This window comes from Ranitomeya imitator, chromosome 1 (assembly GCF_032444005.1).
Source record: "Ranitomeya imitator isolate aRanImi1 chromosome 1, aRanImi1.pri, whole genome shotgun sequence".
NCBI classification, from domain to species: Eukaryota; Metazoa; Chordata; class Amphibia; order Anura; family Dendrobatidae; genus Ranitomeya; species Ranitomeya imitator.
The window spans coordinates 936,857,956-936,884,609 of record NC_091282.1 but is presented as its reverse complement, the minus strand read 5'-3'; the positions used below and the strand labels follow the sequence as shown (position 1 = coordinate 936,884,609).

Here is a 26,654-nt window from a genome sequence, read left to right as displayed (position 1 = left end):
CTTAGTCACATTCGCATTAAGTGCAGTAACGCAGCTTACTACGCATGTGTGCCAATTTAAATAACGTACTTCCAGCTGAAAGCAGGTACGACATCTACAATGCAGTGCTCGCGATGAGCTGAGCTGACCATGGGAACTGCCTTGTATGTGACCGCCGGGGACAGATCCGGTCACTATCCAAGTTCTCAAGAACAGCTTGTCGCAAGAACTGCAGTGAACGTGATCGAGTTATCTCCGGTGATCATGTTCAAGTTCCGCTGTCTCTGGATGTTAGGCTGGTTTCAAACTTGCGTTTCAAAACGCATGCGTTTTAAAAAAAAAACGCATGGTGAAAAAACGCATGTAAACGCGCGCAAACGCTGCGTTTTTTTGACGCATGCCTTTTTGCATGTGGTGAAAAAAACGTGGCGTTTTGACGCGTTTACATGCGTTTTTTCATGCGTTTGCGTTTTTTAAACGCATGCAGATAAATTTGTGACAGCTGCCAATCATCAAAAATAAAGTAAAAAACCCACTATAAACAGAAAGAGCTAGGGTTAGGGGTAGGGATCCTAACCCTAAAGGGATCCTAACCCTAACCCTAAAGGGATCCTAACCCTAACCCTACCCCTAAAGGGATCCTAACCCTAACCCTACCCCTAACCTTAAAGGGATTAGGGTTAGGGGTAGGGTTAGGGTTGGGGTTAGGGGTAGGGTTAGGATCCCTTTATCAATTTTATGGTGTGGGGTGGTTTATCAGTGTGTTTTTATGTTTTTTTTTAATAAAACCGCATGCAAACGCATGCACAAAAAAACGCGTGCGTTCCCATTGACTCCAATGTGTTTTTTTACCCCCCCAAAAAACGCATGAAAACGCATGCGTTTGTGTCCAAAAAACGCCTCTCAAAAATACTACAAGTTGCATTTTTGAAAATGAACGCATGCAGTAAAAAAAACGCATGCGATTAAAAACGCGACCAAACACATACACAAAAAAACGCATGCGTTTTCAATGTTAAATATAGGGAAAAAAACGCATGCTTTTTTTGTGCAAAAAACGCTGCAGACAAAAACGCAAGTGTGAAACCACCCTTAGGCTGACTGGTGGCATAATGCCACCGTTCAGCCAAAGGCATCCAGATGTAGCAGAGCTGGTCTCGTCGTGTGACTGTATGTACCGGTATATCTTCTTGCGGACAGGTAAGGATATTGTTGCCTTTTTATTTTAATTCTCTTACAGGAGAACAAGGGAGTCTGTGGAATAGGCGATGCAGTATGGATTAATTAAGATCTATTAAAAGGAATCAGTGTCATTCTTTCAATTAAAGCACTTTATTCTGGCTGTGTCTTTATTTACCATAAAACTATAAGACTAGTCTACTATATAATTGTCTAAGGGTCACTTCCGTCTTTCTGTCTGTCCTTCTTTCTTTCTGTCACGGAAATCCCAAGTCGCTGATTGGTCTCGCCAGCTGCCTGTCGTGACCAATCAGCGACGGGCACAGTTCGATTAGTCCCTCCCTACTCCCCTGCAGTCAATGCCCGGCGCCCGCATACTCCCCTCCAGTCACCGCTCACACAGGGTTAATGCCAGCAGTAACGGATCGCGTTATGCCACAGGTAACGCACTCCGTTAACGCTGCTATTAACCCTGTGTCCCCAACTTTTTACTATTGATGCTGACTATGCAGCATCAATAGTAAAAAGATGTAATGTTAAAAATAATAAAAAAACAAAAAACCTGCTATTCTCACCCTCCGTAGTCTGCCGACGCACGCACGGCTGCCGCCATCTTCCCTTCCCAGAGATGCATTGCGAAATTACCCAGAAGACTTAGCGGTCTCACAAGACCGCCAAGTCAACTGGGTAATTTCGCAATGCATCCTGGGAACGGAAGATGGCGGCTGCCGCGCGCGCATCGCCAGAGCTTCGCTGGATCCCGGCAGGTGAGTATATAACTTTTTTAATTTAATTATTTGTTTTAACAGGGATATGGTGCCCACGCTGCTAAATACTACGTGGGCTGTGTTATATACCGCGTGGCTTCTATATACTACGTGGCCAGTGTTAGATACTATGTGGGCTGTTATGTACTGTGTGGGCTGTTCTATATATTACGTGGCCAGTGTTATATACTGCGTGGCCTGTGTTATATACTACATTGCCCGTGTTATATACTATGTGGCTGCTAAATACTCTGTGGGCTGTGTTATATACTGCGTGGCCTGTATTAACGCATCGGGTATTCTACAATATGTATGTACATAGCAGCCACACAGTATATAGCACAGGCCATGTAGTATTCGTCTGCTATATACTACATGGCTGCTATATACTATGTGGCCTGTGCTATATACCCTGTTTCCCCGAAAGTAGGACCCCCCCGAAAGTAAGACAGGGTGGGGGTTTCGGGGGGGTCCTCCAATGTAAGGCCTCCCCCGAATGTAAGGCAGGGTTGGGGGGGCCGCTGTGAAATGTAAGGCCCTTACCTTTGGGCCGCCGCTGTCCCCCATTGGGTCCCCAGGCTCCAGAGGTGTCCTCAGGTGCAGCTGGGCGGGTCCAGTGCTCATGGGGTTAACTCGCCGTGTTAACCCCGCAATCCGCCCAGCTCAACAGCTCATTGGCCGCCCCTGCTCCCCACGTCACCGCCGGCCCCCGGCTCGAGCGCTGATTGGCCAATCAGCTCGAGTGCTGATTGGCCCAGCAGCTCGAGCTGTAATTGGCCGCCCCAGCCCCACGTCACCGCTGTTTCCCTGCTGATTGGCACAGCGTTCCCTGCAGCACAGGCCTTCCGCACCCACAGCCGCACCGCAGAGGAAAACGTCCAGCATTTAAAAACCAAGTAGGGAAACATGTACTGTATAGGGTATGGGGCTGTGTGCAGTGGGATACGGCACTGTTATGGGGTATGGGGCTGTGTGCAGTGGGATACGGCACTGTTATGGTATGCAGGCAGAGGGTATACGGCAATTACCGTACAGTACCGTACCGTAGTGTGTACGGTAGTAACAAGATATTCTTGATACGCTACATTTGTTTTATTCTACTGTTTGGTGATGACCGACTCTTCAGCATGTTAATAAATGTTGATTTATTGGTTAAAAAGAAATTGTCATTTTTTTTTCGGCTAATGTAAGACCTCCCCCGAAAGTAAGACAGGGTGGGCCTTTTTGGGGTAAAATTAATGTAAGACAGGGTCTTACTTTCGGGGAAACACGGTACTATGTGGCTGCTATATACATACATACATACATACATACATACATATTCTAGAATACCTGCAGACTGTGAGCCCTCGCGGGCAGGGTCCTCCCTCCTTATGTACCCGTGTGCCTTGTTTTTTGTTCATGTTTAATATATTTGTCTATATTTGCCCCGCATTCACATGTAAAGCGCTATGGAATAAATAGCACTATAAAAATGTATAATAATAATAATAATAATACGCAATGCGTTAGAATCGGGCCACCATCTAGTAATGGATAAGCGTCTTATAGACGCTTCTCCACTACTAGCCCGTGGGCTTGATGTCACCTAACAATACAAAGGTGACATTAGCCCCACAAATATTACCCCGCTTGCCACCGCTACAGGGCAAGTGGGAAGAGCCAGGAAAAGTGACACAATTGGCACATTTTTTAGATGTGTCAAATGTTGGGTGGCTGCGGGCTGCTATTTTGGGGCTGAGCACTAAGGTGGAACAGTGTGGTCACCAGCATCGTAATAGAACCCAAATAGGGTATATTTAATCCAGAAAAAATGGGACCAAAGAAAGGACCATATTGGACCACTGCACTCAAATCGACAAAAACCAATAGAAAGGAAGCAGCATAAAGTCCAGATAAATATGTAGAACAAACTTTATTAATGATAATTCCAGGTTTAAAAACGACAGGGGGAAATAATCCCCATGCTGTACTCAGCACGCACCTACATGAACAGGGGACAGGTGCCTACAGTATAAATATATCCACATTGTAACAGAGACAGGTATCACAGAAAAATCAAAGTGACTGTGCAAGTAAATAAAGTTCAAACACCTGCATTAAACACACAGGTCCAGAGGATTGTATAAAAGAGCACATACACAATGAGTAAAACTAATATACATACCAGTCAGTGTAGAAAGAATCCCGGCGTGGACTGGCACCTCACCCCTGTCCCCCCCGACGCGCGTTTCGGCTATTGCCTTTCTCAAGAGAAATTCGAACTTGGCTTCAGGAAAATGGCCGCCGCGATGTCCATCTGCGCACGCGCGGCATCCCGCGGCCATTTTCCTGAAGCCCCGGGAAGCAGGAGACTCCATCTGCGCACGCGTGGCCTTAGGAAGATGGCCGCGCCCACCGAGAAACCGCTGAATAGCGGCGAGCGCGCTCTTTTTCTACAGCTGCGCAGTGCATTCGGCACTTGCGCATGCGAGAAGCACTACGCCACCAACGGGAACATAAGCAAGATGTGGGGGAGAAACAGCGCTGTGACCACGCCCATCCGACCTGACCAGCCTGATTGACAGGCGAAAAAGGCCACTTTTGTAAGGTATTTCGGCAGCATAGGTAGGGAATCAGGGGACAAAAAATACCCTATTGTAAAGCACAGCTCAGGCCCTATTTAACGGTATTTTTATCTCCTACTGAAAAAACGGGGTGACAGGTTCCCCTTTAAATTAGCTTTATTTCAACTGACAAAAAAAAATGCATGCAATGAAAAAAATGCATGTAAAAAAAAACACATCAAAAACACATGTAAAAACCCAGGTGACCTGCCAGTGACCTCAGATGCAGATTTCACCTGCGTCAAATCCTGTGCAAATACTGAGCCATTCCTGATCGTGTGCACATGCCCTTAGATTCATGTGCCCACCTGCACATTAGAGTCTCCAGCCTAAATACAAATATATGGCATCCCGGTGTTCAATTACACAGATTCACAGATGTGCCCTCTACCAGTACTGTGTGTTCTGTACTGCATTCTACCTGTGCTTTTTTTTTTTTTTTTTTAAACACGGTCTTCTATTTGTGCCAGGAGCTGATGGATAGGATGTATTCTAAGGCTGGTTTCACATTTGCGTTTTTTTGGGTGCGTTTTTGCGGTAAAAAACGCAAAAAAACGCATGGTGAAAAAACGCATGTAAACGCTGCGTTTTTTTGACGCATGCGTTTTTGCATGTGGTGTAAACGCATGCTGAGAAATGTGTGACAGCTGCCAATCATTAAAAAAAAGTAAAAAACCCACTATAAACAGAAATAGTTAGGGTTAGGGGTAGGGGTTGGGTTAGGGGTAGGGATCATAACCCTAACCCTAAAGGGATCCTACCCCTAACCCTACCCCTAAGGGATCCTAACCCTAACCCTACCCCTAACCCTACCCCTAAGGGATCCTAACCCTACCCCTAACCCTACCCCTAAGGGATCCTAACCCTACCCCTAACCATAAAGGGGTTAGGGATAGGGTTAGGGGTAGGGTTAGGATCCCTTAGGGTTAGGGGTAGGGGTAGGGTTAGGATCCCTTAGGGTTAGGGTTAGGGGTAGGGTTAGGATCCCTTTATCACCTTTACGTTGGGTGGTGGCATATTAGTGTGTTTTCAGGGTTTTTAATAAAAAAAACGCATGCGTTTTTTAACGCAAAAAACGCATGCACCAAAAAACGCATGCGTCCCCATTGACTCCAATGCATTTTTTGACACAAAAAAAAAACGCATGAAAACGCATGCGTTTTTTTTGGTCCAAAAAACGCTTCTAAAAATACTACAAGTAGCATTTTAGAAAAAAACGCATGCAGTAAAAAAACGCATGCGTTGCAAAACGCGACCAAACGCATACACAAAAAAACGCAGCAGACAAAAACGCAAGTGTGAAACCAGCCTTATTTTTACACTACGTGGTTAAATTCTGGATCAATTTACACTATAAACTTTCAATGACTATGTGGCTTGTTAAATATGTGAGCTTGACTGAAAGATGGTGTGTTTTGACAAAAAGGTGATGGCGCACATTTCTGACATGCAATAAGCCAACTAATAGGTACTTTAATATAGATTTCCCTTTCTAAGAATTAGAAAGCGTTGATCAATAAGCCAGAGATTATTATACAGACCCAGACAGAAAGTGACGTAACAGGTTATCTCTGGTATTCCTATACAAGTGTATTGCTTTGGTCATTATGTGCATTGGTTATCTCAGACAAATTCATAATATGGGGAAAATTCTATATTACATTTTTATTACAGATAATTCTTATGGAAAAGGAGACTACAAGAATGCACACCCCATAGTTCATTTCCTGTCTTTTACTTTCCATTCTTCAGGAGGCCCTCCTCTGACCGATTCAGATATGTCTGGCTCCAAATATTATCTACTATATAATTGTCTAAGGGTCACTTCTGTCTTTCCTTCTTTCTGTCACGGATATTCATTGGTCACAGCCTCTGTCTGTCATGGAAATCCAATTCGCTGATCGGTCGCGGCAAAACAGCCACGACCAATCAGCGACGGGCACAGTCTGGAAGAAAATAGACGCTCCTTACTCCCCGCAGTCATTATGCCGCGGGTAACGCACTCCGTGACCGCTGCTATTAACCCTGTGTGACCAACTTTTTTACTATTGATGCTGCCTATGCGGCATCAATAGTAAAAAAATGTAATGTTAAAAATAATAAAAAAACAAAAAGCCTGCTATTCTCACCCTCCGTAGTCCGCCGAGCCAAACGCGCCAGCCGCCATCTTTCGCTCCCGGCGATGCATTGCGAAATTACCCAGAAGACTTAGCGGTCTCGCGTATATAACTTTTTGATTTTAATTATTTTTTTAACAGGGATATGGTGCCCACACTGCTGTATACTACGTGGGCTGTGTTAGATACCGCGTGGCTGCTATATACTACATAGGCAGTGTTATATACTATGTGGGCTGTGCTATATACTGCGTGGGCTGTGCTATACATTACGTGGCCAGTGTTATATACTGGGGGTCTGCGTTATTTACTACGTTGCCTGTGTTATATAGTGCGTGGCTGCTATATACTGCGTGGGCTGTGTGATATAGTATGTGGCTGTGTTATATACTGCGTGGCCACTGTTATATATTGCGTGGCCTGTATTAACGCATCGGGTATTCTACAATATGTATGTATATAGCAGCCACATACCATATAGCACAGGCCACGTATTTGTCTGCTATATACTACATGGCTCCTATATACTATGTGGCCTGTGCTATATACTATGTGGCTGCTATATACATACATACATATTCTAGAATACCCGATGCGTTAGAATCCGGCCACCATCTAGTTACAGTATATTCCTGGTAGTAGAAATATTAGGGATCGTTTAAATAAGAGTCAACAGAAAAACATCTATGACAATGTAAAAGCATAATTTACCAATGCTGTATAGAACGACATGGACAGCACATCCAAAATCATCTGTTGATCTAATGCTGCCAGGCAAAAAAAAAAAAAAAAATGTATAAAACTGAACATGAGGTTCTTAGTTTAACATTCTGATCAGACAATATGAAGCACACTGCCACGTCACGGCGAACCTCTCAGTTGGTACCTAACTTTTTATAGCATTAAAAGATGTGGCGCCGTGGGCTGACCACCCACTGTAGTGACAGTGCCCCAGCAGGGCGGGCATCCTGGTGCCCCACAGAACCCATGCTACAAGGCCGAGTCCCATGACTCCAGGTCACCCCACCCCACAAGCACAACAATGGCCACCACACAACATGAACACCAAGTGAAAGGAGCTAGAAAACTCCTTCCATAAAAGAGTAAAGTTAGGTACCCACTGAGAGGTTCTCCAAGACATAGAAGTGGGCTTCATTCAGACTGGTCAGAATGTTAAACTAAGAACCTCGAGTTCTGTTTTGTAAATTTTTGCCTGGCGACAATAGAGCAACACATGATTTTTGAACGTGAGGCCATGTCTTTCTACAGCGTTGGCATAATGCTTGGTCTGTCCCCTCCTTTGTTTTACTCAGACCAGCACTCCTCCCATTTGGCAGGAGACTGCAAGAGGGGTTCTCCCCATTTGTGCTCTCAGTTCACAGACTGAGAAGTAAGCAGGCTTCTAGATTGGGTAAAACTAGAAATGTCATGGAGTACTAGAGAATGCAAGTATCCAAAATATGGTGTTGTGATACCCTGTGCATTCAATAGCAATGAGCAGACTATATTTGACTATGAGCATTTTTCATCATTTGTAATGTTGGCAGGATTATACCAAATGTGCCCGACACAGCAGATGCCCGGCATTCTTCCCAGATTACTTCAAAGCAAATGCAAAGACTACTTTATAAATCCAATTCAAAAGCAGCTAAAAGAGAAAAAAAACATAAAATGCCTGTACTACAATGAGAGAAATAAGGGCTACACGGAAGTAGGTGACATCATCAATTAATGTTCATTAGTATGGAGGGAATCTTATCATAAGTACCAGGTAATCCTCAGAACAATGCATTATTTGTATCCAAAGAATAGTGCCTCCAATGCAGGCTGCCATAAATGTGCAGAAGACGTTATCCAGGACTATGTAATTTTTTATACTATAGGCCTAAGAACTAACAGGCAGATAGTTGCTAACTACCTATCTGTTGTGCCCAGTGAAAATCTCTGTTGGCACATAGCGGTCAAAGACCAGTCCTACTGGTGATTCAGCGGCTTCCTCTGATGTCATGACAGAGCAGCGGCTTTCCTTTAACTTTACCAACAGGGTGTGACTGCCAACTTCATGCGGATTGACAGATGACACCCTGCTGCATAGCTGAGGGTAGCCGGCTGTCAAACAGCATGACATCGACAGGGACGCCCTGTCGAAAGAAGTCTTCACGAGGAAGAGCTGCTCTGTTGGCATGGAGCAGTTGAGTCACCAACAGAAGCAGTCAATGACTGCTCTGAGCTGGAGCAGGGTAGAACAGGCAGATAGTTGGCATCTACGTGTCTGTTTTTAGGTCCTTCTATTCTCCAGATAAATTGCGGACCAGAGTCATCTGTTGGGGGCTTCCTCATAGTGAGGGCCAAGCAATCCTGCGTTTGGGGAGAAAGCAGTCAGTCTTACAATTCATTCGACAGCTATGTAATGTTTCTGTGGGACCTTTACACGTCATCTGATGAAGATGGGAGGCGCCGGACCAACAGCAGGACCGCCTCTGGGTGAGTATAATCTAACGTCTTTTTCTCATCTTTTAGGATACATCAGGGGCTTATCTACAGCATTCCAAAATGCTGTAAATAAGCCCCTGATGCCGGTGGGCTTACCTCACCCGCGATTTTGGGGGTGACAGGTTCCCTTTAATAGGAGTTATTCAAGAGTTCTCTCGATGACTGCGAATAACCCAGCAGTTCCGGAAGCAAAACCTTAAAGGGACACTGTCACCTGAATTTGGGGGGAACAATCTTCAGCCATGGAGGCGGGGTTTTGGGGTTTTTGATTCACCCTTTCCTTTCCCGCTGGCTGCAATATTGGATTGAAGTTCATTCTCTGTCCTCCGTAGTACATGGAAATGGTGAATCAAAAACCCCAAAACCCCGCCTCCATGGCTGAAGATTGTTCCCTCCAAATTCAGGTGACAGTGTCCCTTTAATCATAGTCATGACTAATAACCTTGGGATGGCTCGATACACATAAGCATCAGCATTAGTGCTCCGTCTTGACGTTTGGAATAAATAAGATTGATTTAAAGCCTAAAGAAGTGCCTAGAATATTGTACACACTACTTTTCTAGCATTGCCGGCACTAGAATATAACAATTATTATTGTGATTAATCCTATTAGTATATTAATAGCATTAATAATACAATCAACCAAAAAGGGTTTGCTTACAGCAAAGTCAATGGGCCAATTCCAATGGCTAAATCATTGCTAGAAACCAAAGTGGATCTGTAGAACACACAAGTTGTGGCTGTAGAAACCGAAGTGGATCTTTATCATACACAAGTTGAGGCTGTAAAGCTCTTGAGACACAAAGCAGACACACCAGACTAATACAAAGCAGGAGCTCCATCACTCATCGACATGGACCTTGGCCGGGACCATCAGAGCTTTCAATTAGAAGGGAACATTAAAAAAAAGGGAGATATGACATTTTGAACATCTAATATAATGAGCATTAGCAGTATATATAGTTCTAAAGTTATAAACCTGATAAAGAAAAGCTTAGGCTGAGGCTGCACAATGACTCTGGAGCGCAATCAAAGTTCACCAGGTGTCGCTGCTACATCGCAGTGCAATACATGCCATAGTGTACCCATAGGTACTGTAACAAACAAGTTGAAAAAAACCCGACGCAGATGGACCTTTGGTGACTTGTCACAGTACCCTCAGGGTCGTTATTAGAGATGAGCAAATATTTCCATGTTCGGTTCGGCTCAAGATCCCCGAATTTGCAATACACAGCACGGTCAGAGAACCGCGATTTCCACACTGTCAGAAGACAGCATGAGCGCTCAGCTGTGATCGGAGGTATAAAGTTTACCTCCGGTCACTGGTACCAGCTGATGAGACAACAGCTCCCATCAGCTGACACTTGCTACAGCTAATAACTGTGAGAGCAGGAGAGGCGGATGGAAGTATTCATCAGCGGCTCCTGCGCTATACATAAATTCAAAAAAGCACAGGTTCCCCTGTACTTTTGATAACCAGCCAGGCAAAACTCACAGCTGGGGGCTACAATCCTCAGCTGTCTGCTTCAGCAAGGTTGGTTATCAAGAATAGAGGGGTCCCCACATCTTATTTTTATTTAAAAAAAAAAAAAAAACGGCATGGGGTCCCCCCCAATTTTGACAACCAGCCTGGCTAAAGCAGACAGCTGGGGGCTGGCATTCTCAGGCTGGTAAGAGGCCATTGATATCTGGCGCTTTGTACGGCTCTTCCTACTTGCCCTGTAGCGGTGGCAAGTGGTGTTCATATCTGTGGGGTTGATGTCACCTTTGCATTGTCAGGTGACATCAAGCACACGGCTTAGTAATGGAGAGGCATCTATAAGAACCTATCCATTACAAATCCTAAAGTTACATGGTAAATAAAGACACAGCCAGAATAAAGTACTTTATCAGAACTAAGACTAAACACAGTTTTCCATTTTATTTAAAAATGACAAACACAGTTATACTCACCTAATTCCTAATTCCACAGAAGCCCTAGTTCTCCTGTAATAAAACTAAAATAAAAAAAAAAAAAACAACAAAATACCATACCTGTCAGTCGTTCTGGCCCATGCCGTCATCCATGTCTGGGGGATTAATAGTTTTCAAACTGGACGGTGCCAAGACGCGACTGTCCAGGCTGAGAACTACTGGTGAATGAGCTGCTGGGAGCGCAGCGTCAGTGATGTCAGAGGTTACCTCCGATCACTGGTGGCAGCTGATGGGACTACAGCTCCCATCAGCTGACACTTGCTACCGCTAATAACAGTGAGAGCAGGAGCAGCGGATGGGAGTATTCATTGGCCGCTCCTGCACTGTAAATAAATTATTTTTGATAACCAGCCAGGCAAAACTCACCGCTGGGGGCTGCAACCCTCAGCGGTCAGCTTCAGCAAGAAGGTTAACAGTTAGGAGTAACACCAAGTGAACGTTGTTCACGGCTAAAGTCGCTGTGTAGCCCTAAGTCTTATGGTACATAGCCACGAAAGGTGTAGGTCCACCTCTGACCCATATTCCTGATCAATAGCTGCATTTTCTATACAGTTTAATATCGTGAAAGCCACTCTCTCGACTCCCTTCATAAATCATATACTATGTTCATATGGTCAGTGATTTTATTTTTTTTGCAATTGTAGTAAAATAGCATCAATTAAAGTACGGTAATTAAAAAAAACCTAAAAGTATCAAGCATACGCATGATGTTATTTCAGTTTAGGAGACCCAGTCGGGATAATATTAATATGGCTGACAAAATACAACCAACATTATATTGGTGTGTGAAGCAGCCCTGAAGGAACAATATATGGCATCATGGTCTGTCATCTTGGACAATGACTCTCAGTGTGCCCATATGCAGGCAGCTTTAGTTGCTGAATACAATTTTGCAGACATCCAATGTGATGTCTTGCTAGCTTGTTAAAAAAAAAAAAAAAAAAAAAGATTAAAAGGGATAAAGATGTAATCTCTGCTTATGAAGCTTGAGAGGAGATGTCAGTGCAGACCAATGCTCAGCAAAACAGATTTCAAAACAGTTTGGGAATTAGAGTATGAAGATCACAGCTATTGTATGTGTGTTGCCTCTAACTAGAAAACACTGTACTTAAAGGAAAACTTTAAACCACAATTTACATTTACGACAGGATTCCCCATACCTAGAGTATAAGTATGCTACCGGGTTATATATTTTCTTCTAAACTTATAGCTAACGAGAAGTCAGAAAGCTATTAGCATCCATTTACCAGATATTGACAATGAGGGAGCACAGGGAGGCCAGCTTATAGCTGTGGTTGTGATACAATGTTTTGCGGATCTTAATATTTATATATTACACTACTCAATGAAACTGCAACTAAGAAAAAAATAGAAACAAAATTTTCAAAACATCTTGACTTATTCAGCGTATAGTATGAGCGCCACGTGCAGAAATACTTGCCCCTACACAAGTTGGCATTTTGTCGGTGGCTGTCTGATGAATGCACTTGGGTACACAAAATCATCAAGATCCGCAGCGGGCAGCTCCTTTTGCTATTGAAGGCTCCTGAGACACTCCAGAGAAATGGTCATAGAACTGTTTCTATCACCAAATCAATAAACTTCTGAGCTGTTAGTGTATCTGGAATATAGACTAGAGAAGCCCAGTAACCATACATTAGGTTACCCCCACACCATAATCCTGTGATTAGGATCAGTGTGATGTTCTTTCATGAAGGCCTCTTCATGGTGTTACCCATGTTATCTCCAGGCTATCAGTGCAACCAAGACAAAAGTAAAACTCATAACTGAAGATGATAAACCTCCATTTTAGCCTTCATTGATTTTGAGACTAGTAGAAGGACGTATATGAGGAAGCATAACATTATTATTCATTTTTATAGCTCCATTTATTCCATGGCGCTTTACATATGAAAAAGGGGACAAGTACAATCAACATGAGCAATACAATGCACACACAAGTACAGAAGGAGAGAGGACCCTGCCCGCAAGGGCTCACAGTCTACAGGGGATGGGTGAGGATACACTAGGAGAGGGTAGAGCTGGTTGTGCGGCGGGTCACTGCAGGTTCCTTTTGAAAGTTTCTGTGGTAGGCGAAAGTCTTATGTGTTGTGGTAGACAGTTCCAGAGTATGGGGGAAGCACGGGAGAAGTCTTGTATGTGGTTGTGGGAAGAAGAGATAAGAGGGGAGTAGAGAAGGAGGTCTTGAGAGGATCGAAGGTTGCATGTAGGTAAGTACCGGACGACCATGTCACAGATGTGTGGAGAAGACAGGTTGTGGATGATTTTGCACGTCATAGTTAGGGTTTTTAACTGGAGCCTCTGGACAATAGGAAGCCAGTGAAGGGCTTGGCAACGGTCCTCCTCCTGGGCTTATAGCGTCGGGTGCAATAATGGATGGTTGCCAGAAGCCTTTATTCTGGTGCATCTTCTCATATTACTCAGTGTTGTGCTGTTCCTATGTTTTTGTCGCATGGAAAATTTCCAGACATAAATTAAGTTTTAGACCATTTGTCAAGAAGAAAACCCTTCATTTCTTTAAGAGAAGGCGGCAACATTTATTTTATTCTCCTTACTTCAGGACATTACATGAAATTAATGAGTTTCCTTCAAAAATCTATGTTGGATATACCGTACTTATCTTTATCCTAGTGGTCATGAAGTTGGAATAGAGAATATCACAAGGAACACAGCCCCAATAAACATCTGGAGAGGAAGGAAAACCACTGGACCTGCTAAAGCCAATGAGATGGCTGCCTAGAACCTTACAAGTATATTTCCATATGAAACAGCTGGCAAAAGACAGTCTGGCACATGTATGAGTGTGTCTCCACTGTATAGCTGGTGTTCTGCCATATTTACAAAGGATGGGACATTTTTACTGCTTAGATATTTTAAGAGAGACTTTTCTATCAGCCAGACATCTCTTATAATAACAATATTTCCAACACCAGAACTTATTCCGCCACCATCATTGATGCCTGGAGAACTGGTTGCACAGCGCCTTTCACTTTTCTCGCAGCTCGCTATAGCTACATAAGACGTAGCCCTGTAACGACTATATGGATTTTTGTTTCTGAAGCTTTAATATTCCAGCATTCAGCAATTGTGTCTAAAAAAACAAAACAAAAAAAAAAACCACTACATATTTGGTGATTTTAAGATGCCTTTTAATGCTCCTTTTAATCGTATAACCTGTAATTAACAGATATTTGGAAGGATAAAGCAAAACCAGCATAGGAAGCTTTTCTCAAAACACCCAAACAGATTGACAAGCAAAATATCTGAGAAATGACAAAACTGGGAGAGTAGATTCTGCCCTTCTGGACTTTACAAATTGAGTTTTATGGGTCTCGGTCAATTTACATTGTGGATTTGTGTCGTATGTGGATTAAATTTTGTAAAATGCACTGTATATCCAACTTGCAAGAACTTACCCTTAACCCCTTTACCCCCAAGGGTGGTTTGCACGTTAATGACCGGGCCAATTTCTACAATTCTGACCACTGTCCCTTTATGAGATTATAACTCTGGAACGCTTCAACGGATCCCAGTGATTCTGACAATGTTTTCTCGTGACATATTGTACTTCATGATAGTGGTAAAATTTCTTTGATAGTACCTGCGTTTATTTGTGAGAAAAACTGAAATTTGGCGAAAATTATGAAAATTTCGCAATTTTCCAACTTTGAATTTTTATGCAATTAAATCACAGAGATATATCACACAAAATACTTAATAAGTAACATTTCCCACATGTCTACTTTACATCAGCACAATTTTGGAACCAAAATTTTTTTTGTTAGGGAGTTATAAGGGTTAAAAGTTGACCAGCAATTTCTCATTTTTACAACACCATTTTTTTTTTTTAGGGACATCTCATTTGAAGTCATTTTGAGGGGTCTATATGATAGAAAATACCCAAGTGTGACACCAGTCTAAAAACTGCACCCCTCAAGGTGCTCAAAACCATATTCAAGAAGTTTATTAACCCTTCTGGTGCTTCACAGGAATTTTTGGAATGTTTAAATAAAAATGAACATTTAAACTTTTTTTCACAAAAAATTTACTTCAGCTCAATTTGCTTTATTTTACCAAGGGTACCAGGAGAAAATGGACCCCAAAAGTTGTTGTACAATTTGTCCTGAGTACACCGATACCCCATATGTGGGGGTAAACCACTGTTTTGGCGTATGACAGAGCTCGGAAGTGAAGGAGCGCCATTTGACTTTTCAATGCAAAATTGACTGGAATCGAGAAGGGACACCATGTTGCGTTTGGAGAGCCCCTAATGTGCCTAAACATTGAAACTCCCCCACAAGTGAAACCATTTTGGAAAGTAGACCCCGTAAGGAACTTATCTAGAGGTGTGGTGAGCACTTTGACCCACCAAGTGCTTCACAGAAGTTTATAATGCAGAGCCGTAAAAATAAAACAAAAATTTTTTCCCACAAAAATTATTTTTTGGGTATTTTCCCGAGGGTAACAGGACAAATTGGGCAACAAATTTTGGGGTCCAATTTCTCCTGAGTGCGATGATACACCATATGTGGGGGGACCACTGTTTGGGCGCATGGGAGGGCTCGGAAGGGAAGGAGCGCCATTTGGAATGCAGACTTAGATGGAATGGTCTGCAGGTGTCACATTGCGTTTGCAGAGCCCCTAATGTACCTAAACAGTAGAAACCCCCCACAAGTGACCCCATATTGGAAACTAGACCCCCCAGGGAACTCATCTAGATGTGTTGTGAGAACTTTGAACCCCCAAGTGTTTCACTACAGTTTATAACGCAGAGCCGTGAAAATAAAAAATCTTTTTTTTCCCACAAAAATTATTTTTTAGCCCCCAGTTTTGCATTTTCCCAAGAGTAACAGGAGAAATTGGACCCCAAAAGTTGTCCTATTCGTCCCAAGTACGCTGATACCCCATATGTTGGGGTAAACCCCTGTTTGGGCACACGGGAGAGCTCGGAAGGGAAGGAGCACTGTTTTACTTTTTCAACGCAGAATTGGCTGGAATTGAGATCGGACGCCATGTTGCGTTTGGAGAGCCCCTAATGTGCCTAAACAGTGGAAACCCCCCAATTATAACTGAAACCCTAATCCAAACACACCCCTAACCCTAATCCCAACTGTAAATGTAATCTAAACCCTAACCCTAACTGTAACCCCAACCCTAACTGTAGCCCCAACCCTAACTGTAGCCCCAACCCTAACCCTAAGGCTACTTTCACACTGGCGTTTTTTTAATACGTCGCAATGCGTCGTTTAGGGGGAAAAAACGCATCCTGCAAAGTTGTTTGCAGGATGCGTTTTTGCCCCATAGAGTAACATTACCGACGCATTGCGATGTATTGACACATGTCGCAACCGTCGTGCGACGGTTGCGCCGTGTTGTGGAACTCCGCCCCCACCTCCCCGCACCTCACAATGGGGCAGCGGATGCGCCGAAGAAAAGAATCCGCTGCACCCGTTGTGCGGCGCATCAAACGCTAGCGTCGGAATCTCAACCCGACGCACTGCGACGGGCCGAATCCGACGCTAGTGTGAAAGTAGCCTAACCCTAGCCCTAATGGAAAATGGAAATAATTACATTTTTTTTTATTTTTCTTTAACTAAGGGGGTGATGAAGGGGGGTTTGATTTACTTTTATAGCGGGTTTTTTAGCGGATTTTTATGATTGGCAGCCGTCACACACTGAGACGCTTTTTATTGCAAAAAATATTTTTTGCGTTACCACATTTTGAGAGCTATAATTTTTCCATATTTTGGTCCACAGAGTCATGTGAGGTCTTGTTTTTTGCGGGACGAGTTAACGTTTTTATTGGTAACATGTTCGGGCATGTGACATTTTTTGATCGGTTTTTATTCTGATTTTTGTGAAGCAGAATGACCAAAAACCAGCTATTCATGAATTTCTTTTGGGGGAGGTGTTTATATCGTTGCGCGTTTGGTAAAATTGATAAAGCAGTTTTATTCTTCGGGTCAGTACAATTACAGCGACACCCCATTTATATATCTTTTTTTATGTTTTGGCGCTTTTATACGATAAAAACTATTTTATAAAAAAAATTATTTTTGCATCGCTTTATTCTAAGGACTATAACTTTTATTTTTTTGCTGATGATGCTGTATGGTGGCTCGTTTTTTTGCGGGACAAGATGACGTTTTCAGCAGTACCATGGTTATTTATATGTCTTTCTGATCGCGTGTTATTCCACTTTTTGTTCGGCGGTATGATAATAAAGCGTTGTTTTTTGCCTCTTTTTTTTTTCTTCTTAAGGTGTTAACTGGGGTTGAAGGGGTTAACTAGTGGGCCAGTTTTATAGGTGGGGTCATTACGGACGCGGCGATACTAGATATGTGTACTTTTATTGTTTTTTTTTTATTTAGATAAAGAAACGTATTTATGGGAATAATATTTTCTTTTTTTTCATTATTTAGGAATATTTTTTTTTTTTTTTTACTTTTTTACTTTGTCCCGGGGGGATATCACAGATCGGTGTTCTGACAGTTTGCACAGCACTCTGTCAGATCACCAATCTGTCTCAGAGCACTGCAGGCTTCACAGTGCCTGCTCTGAGCAGGCTCTGTGAAGCCACCTCCCTCCCTGCAGGACCCGGATGCCGCGGCCATCTTGGATCCGGGCCTGCTACAGGGAGGGAGGTAGGGAGACCCTCGCAGCAACGCGATCACATCGCGTTGCTGCGGGGGTCTCAGGGAAGCCCGCAGGGAGCCCCCTCCCTGCGCGATGCTTCCCTGTACCGCCGCACATCGCAATCATGTTTGATCGCGGTGTGCCGGGGGTTAATGTGCCGGGAGCGGTCCGTGACCGCTCCTGGCACATAGTGCCGGATGTCAGCTGCGATAGGCAGTTGACACCCGGCCGCGATCGGCCTCGCTCCCCCCGTGAGCGCGGCCGATCGCGTATGACGTACAATCCCGTCGGTGGTCATAGGGGCCCACCCCACCTCGACGGGATAGTACGTCTAATGTCAGAAAGGGGTTAAAGAGGTTATCTGGAATTAACACATTGATGACCCATCAGTAGGATAGGTATCCACACAAGATTGGTGGATCTGACACCTGGAGCCACCAATGATTAGCGTTCAGGTGTAAGGAGCGGAATACCACAGCCTCAAACATTGCTTAGTGGCCGCTGCCAAGCATTACCGCTGACTTGAATGGTTGATAAACTGCAGCACTCAGCCATATTTAGCCTTAAATCCAGCACTCTGCTTTCATCTGAATAGGAAATACGCTGCAGTTTTGGCAGTAGCTAGTAAACCATGTACAGAACTGTACACTACTGACATCTGACCACTTCCAAAACAGATATAAGTTAATTGGTGATGAATGTCGGACCTGCACGGATTCTACAGAGAAGTCGACAACATTTTAGGCTCAAACAATCCCTTATGTTTTTGGTTTGTTTTTTTTAAAGAGCTTAAAAAAAAGTATTAAAATCTTTTAATTGACTTGTGAAAAAACCATCATTGATCGCTAAAATTCTGTCCCTATCCTTTTATCATAAGCTAGAAAATATTCTCTTACCAGGCGGTACTCTATGCACATAGCTGTCGAATATTATGGATCAATAGCTTCAAGTTTCCAAGAGGAGAAGAAATTGTGGCATGCGGCACAGCATGTGATATTGAAGAAGTGTGCTTACCTATCCAAAACACCTTAAAAGGACAAGAAGATATTGCAAAAACCATTCGCGTGTCACCAATACATGTCTCACAAATATTACCTCATTTTAATGCAAAAGAAATAGCCTGTGGCCAAATCTGCATTAAAGATCTACGAGTTATAAGAAAGTGGTGATTTCAATGCAGGAACAGACAGAAATACACCTCCTTTAGGGTAGCCATATACAGTTGTGGCCAAAAGTATTGACACCCCTGCAATTCTGTCAGATAATACTCAGTTTCTTCCTGAAAATGATTGCAAACACAAATTTGGTATTATCTTCATTTAATTTGTCTTAAATGAAAAAACACAAAAAGAATTGTCTTAAAGCCAAATTGGATATAATTCCACACCAAACATGAAGAGGGGGTGGACAAAAGTATTGGCACTGTTCGAAAAATCATGTGATGCTTCTCTAATTTGTGTAATTAACAGCACCTGTAACTTACCTGTGGCACCTAACAGGTGTTGGCAATAACTAAATCACACTTGCAGCCAGTTGACATGGATTAAAGTTGACTCAACCTCTGTCCTGTGTCCTTGTGTGTACCACATTGAGCATAGAGAAAAGAAAGAAGACCAAAGAACTGTCTGAGGACTTGAGAAACCAAATTGTGAGGAAGCATGAGCAATCTCAAGGCTACAAGTCCATCTCCAAAGACCTGAATGTTCCTGTGTCTACCGTGCGCAGTGTCATCAAGAGGTTTAAAGCCCATGGCACTGTGGCTAACCTCCCTAGATGTGGACGGAAAAGAAAAATTGACAAGAGATTTCAACGCAAGATTGTGCGGATGTTGAATAAAGAACTTCGACTAACATCCAAGCAAGATCAAGCTGCCCTGCAGTCCGAGGGTACAACAGTGTCAACCTGTACTATCCGTCAGCGTCTGAATGAAAAGGGACTGTATGGTAGGAGACCCAGGAAGACCCCACTTCTTACCCCGAGACATAAAAAAGCCAGGCTGGAGTTTGCCAAAACTTACCTGAAAAGGCCTAAAACGTTTTGGAAGAATGTTCTCTGGTCAGATGAGACAAAAGTAAAGCTTTTTGGGCAAAGGCATTAGAGTTTACAGGAAAAGAACATGGTCCCTACAGTCAAACATGGCGGAGGTTCCCTGATGTTTTGGGGTTGCTTTGCTGCCTCTGGCACTGGACTGCTTGACCGTGTGCATGGCATTATGAAGTCTGAAGACTACCAACAATTTTTGCAGCATAATGTAGGGCCCAGTGTGAGAAAGCTGGGTCTCCCTCAGAGGTCATGGGTCTTCCAGCAGGACAATGACCCAAAACACACTTCAAAAAGCACTAGAAAATGGTTTGAGAGAAAGCACTGGAGACTTCTAAGGTGGGCAGCAATGAGTCCAGACCTGAATCCCATAGAACACCTGTGGAGAGATCTAAAAATGGCAGTTTGCAGAAGGCACCCTTCAAAATATCAGGGACCTGGAGCAGTTTGCCAAAGAAGAATGGTCTAAAATTCCAGCAGAGCATTGTAAAAGAAACTCATTGACCTTTACCAGAAGCGGTTGGTCGCAGTTATTTTGGCTAAAGGTTGTGCAACCAAGTATTAGGCTGAGGGTGCCAATACTTTTGTCTAGCCCATTTTTGGAGTTTTGTGTGAAATGATCAATGTTTTGCTTTTTGCTTCATTCTCTTTTGTGTTTTTTCATTTAAGACAAATTAAATGAAGATAATAATACCAAAGAATTTGTGATTGCAATCGTTTTCAGAAAGAAACTGAGTAGTATCTGACAGAATTGCAGGGGTGTTAATACTTTTGGCCACAACTGTACATTACACAAACTGGCCAAGCAACCATCTATTGTGGGTGAACTAAACATGGCAGATTTTTAGGCTGTGTGCCCACGTTGCAGATTTAGTGCCTTTTTGAAGCTGCATTTTTCCTGCCAAGAGATGGAGAAGTGATACGCAAATTTTACTAAGCGTGTACACATACCCTTAGGGGAAAGAATGATTAGGCATACTGGTTTGCAACATGCCAAAATCCTTTTATTCTCAACGGAGATATGCTGACCTCAGAGCTGTCGCTCTTCTCAAGGTAAACAGAAGCACGTTCAGCTGTACCAAGCATGCATGAGTCACAGACAGAACTGGAGGAATAGCTGCTGGTGAACAATGGCGGGATGACCACTATCGAAGATGTATGGCTGTTTTTAAAGAAGTTGTCCACTACTTGGACAACTTCCACTCATACCCCTCGTTGGCCCTGATAAAATGAAACTAATACTTGTCTCCCGTGACAGCACTGTTCCCGTGGTGTCGGCAGTCTCTCTTCCCGTGAGGTGATGCGGCAGCGCTGGCATCACTGTCTCCGCCTTGCCGCAAATCCAACATGAAGAGGAAGCCAGGGATCAGCTGCAGCCCAGACTTTCTCTTCATGATCGATTTGTCCGAAGGGGGAAACAGTGAAGCCAGTGCTGATTGGGGACACAACACCACAGGAGAGCAGCTGCCGACACTGCGTGAATGGTGCCAGCACAGAAGGAGAGTACAAGCTTTATTATTTTACTAGCTGAAGAGCCCGGCGTTGCCTGGGCATAGTAAATATCTGTGGTTAGTTACAGCACCTCACTTCTCTCATTTTCCCCTCACATCTCATTTTCTCCCTTACACCTCTCATTTTCCCCCCTAACACTTGTCATTTCAACCTCACATCTGTCATTTTCCGATCACTCCACTATTTTCCCTCACTCCTCTCATTTTGCACTCACACATTTTCATCTTACACCCCTCATTTTCCCCTCAGTATATACATGTTTGTCATCTCCTCCTGTATATAGTATATACCTGCTGCGTGTCATCTCCTCCTGTATATAGTATATACCTGCTGCGTGTCATCTCCTCCTGTATATAGTATATACCTGCTGCGTGTCATCTCCTCCTGTATATAGTATATACCTGCTGCGTGTCATCTCCTCCTGTATATAGTATATACCTGCTGCGTGTCATCTCCTCCTGTATATAGTATATACCTGCTGCGTGTCATCTCCTCCTGTATATAGTATATACCTGCTGCGTGTCATCTCCTCCTGTATATAGTATATACCTGCTGCGTGTCATCTCCTCCTGTATATAGTATATACAGCAGGCGTGTACTACGGAGGACAGAGAATGAACTTCAATCCAATATTGCGGCCAGCATGTAGCCAGCGGGTAAGGAAAGGGTGAAACAAACACCTGAAAACCCCGCCCATATGACCAAAAAACGGTCCCGCCAAATTCAGGTGACTGGTTTCCTTTAATCAAGAAGGAGTTGTCCTCTCGTAGTGGACAACCCCATCTATAGAAATACCTAAGATTCAATATACATCTCCCATTAACTGTGCCACTAGATTTTCTCATGTTGGCTCTTAGGACACCTATTACATGGGCAGATGCTTAGCCTCCTTTAGCGCCATTTAGTTCGGGCAAACATCAGCATCATATGAAGACAATTTATCGTTTGTGTGCTTGAACGTTCTCATACAATGCCTTTACATGCCTGTTTACAGGGGCCATATGCAATCATTTTGGATCAGTGGACATGTTTAGATAATCAAGAACCAATGTTTGCATGAAGGAGTTCTTCCACTTGATCTGTAGCCTCTGTACCTGCATGTCCTGGGAACTGCCAATATTTAATTCACAGAGTAGCCATACGGTACATTTGTGAAACACTAAGAGCCATGCATTAAAAACAGGAAAGACTGTAAGCGTATGGTTGATGGATACACAAAAAGCATACTCAAAAAAAAAAAAAAAAAAAAAAGGAGGATGATGTCTGCCAATGACAAGACGTACAGACTGCTTACAAGGAAGTGCAATTTGCTTTCACTTTTTCCATAATGGAAAATGGAGCTGTGAAATCTGAGATACAAGTCAGATATTGGGTATTAAAAAAAATATATATATTTCTTAAAATTCCACATTGCCATCACTAACAAAGTTACCAAAGTCCAGCAAAACTAAATGAAAAGCCACTGAAATCATGGGCACCGAATAGATACTTGCCTGAAATAATGTATACTCGTATAAATGTACATTAATATCCCACTCAACATACAGGCACTAATACCTAAACTTTATACATTTATGCGACTTCAAATGTCTGAAAGTATTAAACTATAAAGTTCCACAAAGTACAAACATCACTACAGGCACAGCTCTCCACATAGCGCATGGTAGGCTTCAGACCACTTAAAGGGAACCTGTCACCCCGAAATTCACGGGTGAGGTAAGCCCACCGGCATCAGGGGCTTATCTACACCATTCTGTAATGCTGTAGATAAGCCCCCGATGTTACCTGAAAAAGGAGAAAAAGATGTTAGATTATACTCACCCAGGGGCGGTCCCTCTGCTGGTCAGGTCAAACGGGCGTCTCCGGTCCGCTGCGGCGCCTCCCATCTTCATTACAAGACGTCCTCTTCCGATCTTCAGCCACGGCTCCGGCGCAGGCGTACTTTGCTCAGCCCTGTTGAGGGCAGACAAAGTACTGCAGTGCGCAGGCGCCGGGCCTCTGACCTTTCCGGCGCCTGCGCACTGCAATACTATCCTCTGCCCTCAACAGGGCAGAGCAAAGTACGCCTGCGCCAGAGCCGTGGCTGAAGATCAGAAGAGGACGTCTTGTAATGAAGATGGGAGGCGCCGGAGCGGAGCAGAGACACCCATCCGACCTGACCAGCAGCGGGACCGCCCCTGGGTGAGTATAATCTAACGTCTTTTTCTCCTCTTTCAGGTAACATCGGGGGCTTATCTACAGTGTTACAGAATGCTGTAGATAAGCCCCTGATGCCGGTGGGCTTACCTCACCCGCGATTTTCGGGGTGACAGGTTCCCTTTAAGGTTTCGGATTGTGTACCCTTCATCGATATTCCAGAACTTAGGTGGTATGAACCCACTAGAGCCGTCTGTGCAGTATACATACCTCGCGTGGCTACTACACCACGTTCCAAATTATTATGCAAATTGGACTCAAGTGTCATGAAGATGTAATTATTTATTTTTCACAGAAACTCATGGATGGCATTGTGTGTCTCAGGGCTCTTTGGATCACTGAAACCGATCTCAAACACCTGTGATAATTAGTTTGCAGGTGAGCTCAATTAAAGGAAAACTACTTAAGGAGAATGTTCTAAGTTATTAAGCAGCCATAGGATTCAAGCAATATGGGAAAGAAAAAAAAAAAGCTGTCTAATAGTGCAATGCCCTGGACAAGGTATGAAAACATTAGATATCTCACAAATAGTTAAGTGTGACCATTGTACTGTGAATATATTTATGGCTGATAAAGAGCACAAATAGGTTTGTGCAGATAAAGGTATAAAGAGGAAGGTTTCTGTCATCCAAATTCATCAGATTGAGAGTACATGCTAAAATACAATTACAAAGTAGCAAACAGGTATTTGAAGCCGCTGATGCCTCTTGAGTCCTGTGAATGTCCAGGTGTAGGATCCTTCAGAGGCTTCTAGTTACACATAAACCTACTATTTGGCCATCCCTAAACCGTGCTCACAAACAGAAAATGATGTAGAGGGCCCATACACACGAAGGCTAATTTTAAAATAGTCTAGTACTGATGAGTGTCTTGCAAACCTGGATACTGATGGATGGAGTAGTGGATGGCCACAATGTTCCAACAAGTCTGTGATGTCTGCAAGGAGGTGGCGTTGTCAAGTTTTGGAACGCAATATTGGGAAGACTGCTAGTAGGCCCCTTTAGGGTCCCCGTGGAGTGAAAATGACGACTGACTGACCACTATGTTCCAGGTTACAAAAAGAAGAACCATGCCATACGTAGCAAAATCATCTTCACGAATGACTCACCATCTCATACGGCAAAGAATACCGCCGAGTCATGGGCCGCTATGGTCACAAAGGGAGAAAAATCCATGGGTGACAATTTTCAGCTCTTTCCAACCTATAAAATGTTTGGAAACTAAAAAGAAAAAAAAAAAAAAAAAAAAGTGGTAGGAACGCTGTAGAACGCCTTTTAACAGATATTGCCTTAGCATCCAGAAGTTTCACCGATCCTTTCGACTACATACATATGTAGGGCTGCTCGGAGGTTAAGGCTATGTGCACACGTCCGGAAAATATGCACAAATTTCATGAGAGAATACGGAGGTTTTCCGCAGGAGTTCTGCACACGTTTTTGTTGCGTTTTTTATTGCGTATTTTTCGTGTTTTTGTTCCTGATTTTTCGCGTTTTTTTTTTCCCAGAAGTTCCCAATGCAATAATATAGTGGAAAATCCGCAAAATTAATGAACATGCTGCGTATTTTTCCCACATGCTTTTTTTGCAGAAAAAAAACGCAACAGGCGCACAAAAATTGCGGAAACCATTAAAAATGATGGGATGCTTAATGTATGCGTTTTTGCTGCGGAAAGCAGCTGAAAAAAATGCACGAAAAATCCATAACGTGTGCACATACCCTAAAACTACAAAAGTGTGGAACCGCTACAGGCATCAGCTTTTTACCCAGCCTTTTCCCTTTAAAATTAGGCTACTTGCGGGTTGGTTTTTTTGTTGGTATAGTTTTTAGTACTTCAAGGTTTAAGGAAAGCGGCTTTATTTGTGGCAATTCCTGCTATTTGGCTTTGACAATTTCAACGTCACAATCATGAAAGGAACGAAAAACCTATGTGCGGATTTTACTTGTAGATCTTAGGCATTAAGTGCAATTCTACAGAGAAAATCTGCACAAATCTCAGCTCACCCGCAAGAAAAATTAACATGTTGCAAGCTGATGACATAACCCATCGACAGACGCCAAAAAAAAAAAAAAAGTGAGAAGAACTTTAGTTTAAAAAAAAACAACCAATCTTTCACTGTATTCTCACATACTATAAAAATTAAAATCTGAAGATTAAGAAAATAATTCCTAGCCCTTTGACTGTAGATAAAGGTACTAGTGGTGCTCCCGCTATAACTGCTGCTGGCAGTGCCACCCTCCCTCGGGTGCCCATAGTAATAGTTATTATTGGGGATACTCTGTCAGGAGAGGTTTCCATGCATCTGTGTGCCACCTAGTGGTCGTGATGTGTACTGCAGCCTGTCAATAATATGTATGAATCTGTATAGGAAAGTGGAGCCCGTGATGAGTGAGTGACACCTCGGTAGGAGGGGGCGAGCGCTCTGCGCCCACTAATGGGGGGCTCAGTACAGACATGTGAGGAGATCTGGACATATGGCAAAATGAATGAAGCAGCAATGCAAGGAGCCCATGTCCTGCACCATGGAGTGTGGGGGCAGCAGCACAGGGCTGGGGTCTTGTACCATCTGCGGGGAGCAGGCAGCGCCCCCTATCGGTGCCATACACACACACAGCAGCCTGCAGACACACGGCTCCCATCCTGCACACACTGCCTGTCATACAGTGCATGTCTCCTGCACTCACCCATGCTCGTGCTGCTGCCACCCCCGGTCCCTGTGTCGCTCCGGTGGTAGGTGGGCTCTGCCTCCCGCTGCTTGTGGAGGGGATCTCTGGGGACCCTGGCGACACCCGGCGCTAATACTCGAGTCACCGCGAGAGCTACGGAGCTCCCAGGTTCTGTGCTGAGGAGGGGCGTGGCTTGGGCTGTGAGCGCGCCTGCGCACTACACAGGTACAGTGGCCAGCTTCAGCCCCACCCTGCTGTTCAGCTGCTGCCATGGGTATAGGCATGGCTGGAGCATGGCAGAGCGGGCAGCGGGCTTTATAGACGCCCTCACGCATTGGTTTGTATGGAAACTGCCATGCAGGACTGCTGAGGGCTCGTCATGTGCCCCTTCACACTGGTACATGGAGGGTGCCTTCTGAAAAATGTGCTAGTGAAAAGACATTGGTTTCACCGCGGTACATGAGATGCCA

At 43.7% G+C, this 26,654-nt stretch overlaps 1 protein-coding gene across 2 annotated transcripts in view; it reads right to left on the bottom strand.

Annotated features, from left to right (window-relative positions):
* Positions 1 to 26,384, bottom strand: part of RAP1GDS1 (Rap1 GTPase-GDP dissociation stimulator 1) — a 168,694-nt gene extending 142,310 nt beyond the window's left edge. Inside the window, exon 1 of one of the 2 annotated variants that reach the window (XM_069743608.1) lies at positions 26,203 to 26,384. In XM_069743608.1, coding sequence (XP_069599709.1) covers positions 26,203 to 26,206 — 4 coding nt within the window. In that variant the 5' untranslated portion in view covers positions 26,207 to 26,384. The remainder of the gene's footprint in view (positions 1 to 26,202) is intronic. The other variant, XM_069743607.1, reaches the window with a different exon arrangement.
* Between the last annotated feature and the right edge of the window lie 270 nt (positions 26,385 to 26,654).